Source organism: Lottia gigantea, assembly GCF_000327385.1.
Source record: "Lottia gigantea unplaced genomic scaffold LOTGIsca_134, whole genome shotgun sequence".
NCBI classification, from domain to species: Eukaryota; Metazoa; Mollusca; class Gastropoda; family Lottiidae; genus Lottia; species Lottia gigantea.
Window position 1 is genome coordinate 393254 of NW_008707502.1, and position 3545 is coordinate 396798.

The 3545-nt window shown below is 30.9% G+C and overlaps 1 protein-coding gene across 1 annotated transcript in view; it reads left to right on the top strand.

The window, feature by feature from the left end:
- Positions 1–2001: 2001 nt before the first annotated feature.
- Positions 2002–3545, top strand: part of LOTGIDRAFT_172473 (hypothetical protein) — a gene marked incomplete at both ends in the record, with an annotated part of 4344 nt that continues 2800 nt past the window's right edge. The window contains one exon of the mRNA XM_009049358.1: positions 2002–2154. Coding sequence (XP_009047606.1) covers positions 2002–2154 — 153 coding nt within the window. The remainder of the gene's footprint in view (positions 2155–3545) is intronic.

Below are 3545 nucleotides of genomic sequence, written 5' to 3' on the forward strand. Positions count from 1 at the left end.
AATTAAAGGAAGGAGTAGTATATCCATAATACTGTTTCTTATTTAATGTTCTATCTACTTCTAAATGTCACTTAGAGATTAACAAACTTACAAAGGTTATATGTAATCATTTTAAAATCTTTCAGATACGGTATTTCAAAGGACAAGTTGCTTCAGATTTTTATTCATATGTTTTCATAAATTTTAGCCAAATAATATTTTGACCTAGCAAAAAGATGGAATGCCCCTTTAAAACTCACCCAAATATCTCATCAATCCCTCAGTGAACTAAACACAAATCACAGGTTTAAAGACAAATTAAAACATCTTATTAACGTCCTCATTGTCCATATAATATATCAATACTGTATTGATTCGAATATGGATGTGAAAGAAATTTGATGTACTAGTAAGCTTATTTTTAGATTGCAATTGAATTGAATTGAGTCATGGACTACATGAATCATTTTCATGATAAAATATTCTGATTGTAGCCTTATACTAAGAAAAAAAGTGGTAATGTAGTGAATATTGTATTAATACAAATCGTAAAGAGATTGGTTGACCAATTGTACTTTAGTGTTAAGAGTAAAGAAGTTCCTAAAAACTTCTATGTAAAGCACTGGCCAAGGTCACAAATAAAGAGATAAATGTTCAATACAAGATAAGGTGAAGTTAGCATAGTAAGTATTAAGTTAAAAAACTTTAGTAATAGTGTTGACAGCTCACAGTCAAAAATTTGAGCCTTCAATTCCAAGTGTGTCCAGAATTATTTGAGTTAAAATGACCAGTTATCTTTTTTTGTGACTGGAAAAGACATATATTAAGAAAAGAATGCGAAATTTGAGTTGTATTTGAAGGGATTATGCAACGTTCGTTCAGTTCTGGTAGTTTTGAAGACTATTTGCATATATATTCAAGCCCTAAATCACTCCCCAAAATGACCAACCATTCCATGTGCTTTAAAGCCCAATCCATTGATTGCCGTCTTCAGAGTGAATGGTAGAACAACATTTTCACATTAAATCCTATAATGCGAATTGTTGAAAAATTGATCAAGCTTATAATCTAATAGGGCCTTCTCTGCATGCCTACTCAAACTCATCAAAATTGCAGTCCACAGGAAGACAAAATCAATGTGGAGGGAGAGACATGAATTCAATCATTATCAACAGCTTTGATCTAAGATAGATATGAACAAGGAAGGAGTAAGTGTACTTTCTGTTCAGTGTTCAGAGTGCAATTAGTTGGTGAATAACGTTTTACACAGACACTAAGTCTTGTTAGTACTAGTGCCTGCATCGTTTGTTTTTCTTTGCTTTGAGGCCCGACTATTATCATTTTAAAAGAGTCTCGTACATACTTGCAATACAGTACTTTTTAAGGCCTAAGTGTTTCTCAATGAATATAGTACAAAGACGAAATATAATAGTGTCACGAATAATAAAATCATTTGCAAAAGTTACCTCACAATAATTTGTTTACATTCATTCAATTTATTGAGAGTTGCTTCCCTTGAACATACAATATGGATACAGACAACAACTAAATGACCAATTATCGCTCAGAGGCGACAATAAGCCTCATGTAATTTTCTATATTAATTTGCAGATCGCCACCACTCAAGCAGAAAAGAGAAAGATAGACAAAAGCAATACATTATCCGAAGAGCAATATTTATTTTAAACGGGCCTAATCCGTTAAACAAAATGCTAATAAACTATATTATCTAGGCCTATATAATATTTAATATAAGTAGCCTACATATTAATAACTCTATTAATAGGTCATACAGATTGAAATAAATCTGTATCTAGGTGTCTCTATGATATTAAAAATCTTGAACATTTGGGTTACAGCTGAATGACCAGTCTAACTTATATCGTAATAGAATACTCAGGCTTGTGTAGAGTACAATGTCCATGACAAATAAAGGCGACGTGTATAAAGCTATATAGATAGATAGATAAAAAAAATATATATATCATTATAGAGTAGGGAACACAAAATCGCGTCGGAAAGATGGGCTGCTTTACCTTTAAATGCTGTTTTATCATAACACCTATTATATTGGTTGGGATCTCTTATTGGTTGTATCAACCTTTACCCGAGGGTTTGAAGGAAAAATGGACAGCTCACCGAATTCAAGCTATAATGAAATTATTGAATTTTTATGTAAGTACTTGCATGCTATAGATATATCTCTTGACCTAGTCGGGCTGAACCCTTTATGAAAATATAGTACGTATCTAGTACATGTGGGACAGCAACCTAAATTTTGATATAGAATCTAGTAACCAATAAGACAGAAACCTAAAAGAATCTGATAAACAGTACAACAAAGACCTAAAAGTTGATGTAAAATCTAGTAACCTGTAAGACAGAAACCTAAAAGTTGATATAGAATCTACAGTGAACAGTAAAACAGAAATCTAAAAGTTGATATAGAATCTAGTAAACAGAAAGACAGAAACTTAAAGTTGATATAGAATCTACAGTGAACAGTAAAACAGAAATCTAAAAGTTGATATAGAATCTAATAAACAGAAAGACAGAAACCTAAAAGTTTATATAGAATCTAGTAACCTGTAAGACAGAAACCTAAAAGTTGATATAGAATCTACAGTGAACAGTAAAACAGAAATCTAAAAGTTGATATAGAATCTACAGTGAACAGTCAAACAGAGACCTAAAAGTTGATATAGAATCTAGTAAACAATCAGACAGAGATCTAAAAGTTGATATAGAATCTAGTAAACAGAAAGACAGAAACTTAACGTTGATATAGAATCTACAGTGAACAGTAAAACACAAATCTAAAAGTAGATATAGAATCTAGTAAACAGAAAGACAGAAACCTAAAAGTTGATATAGAATCTGGTAAACAGTAAGACAGAAACCTAAAAGTTGATATAGAATCTACAGTGAACAGTAAGACAGAAATCTAAAAGTAGATATAGAATCTAGTAAACAGAAAGACAGAAACCTAAAAGTTGATATAGACTCTAGTAACCTGTAAGACAGAAACCTAAAAGTTGATATTAAATCTAGTAAACAGTAAGACAGAAATCTAAAAGTTGATATAGAATCTAGTAAACAGAAAGACAGAAACTTAAAGTTGATATAGAATCTACAGTGAACAGTAAAACAGAAATCTAAAAGTTGATATAGAATCTGGTAAACAGAAAGACAGAAACCTAAAATTTGATATAGAATCTAGTAAACAATCAGACAGAGATCTAAAAGTTGATATAGAATCTAGTAAACAGAAAGACAGAAACATAAAAGTTGATATAGAATCTGGTAAACAGTAAGACAGAAACCTAAAAGCTGATATAGAATCTAGTAAACAGTCAGACAGAGACCTAAAAGTTGATATAGAATCTAGTAAACAGTAAGAGAGAAACCTAAAAGTTGATATAGAGTCTAGTAAACAGTTAGACAGAGACCTAAAAGTTGATATAGAATCTAGTAAACAATCAGACAGAGATCTAAAAGTTGATATAGAATCTAGTAAACAGTAAGACAGAAACCTAAAGTTGATATAGAATCTAGTAAACAGTAAG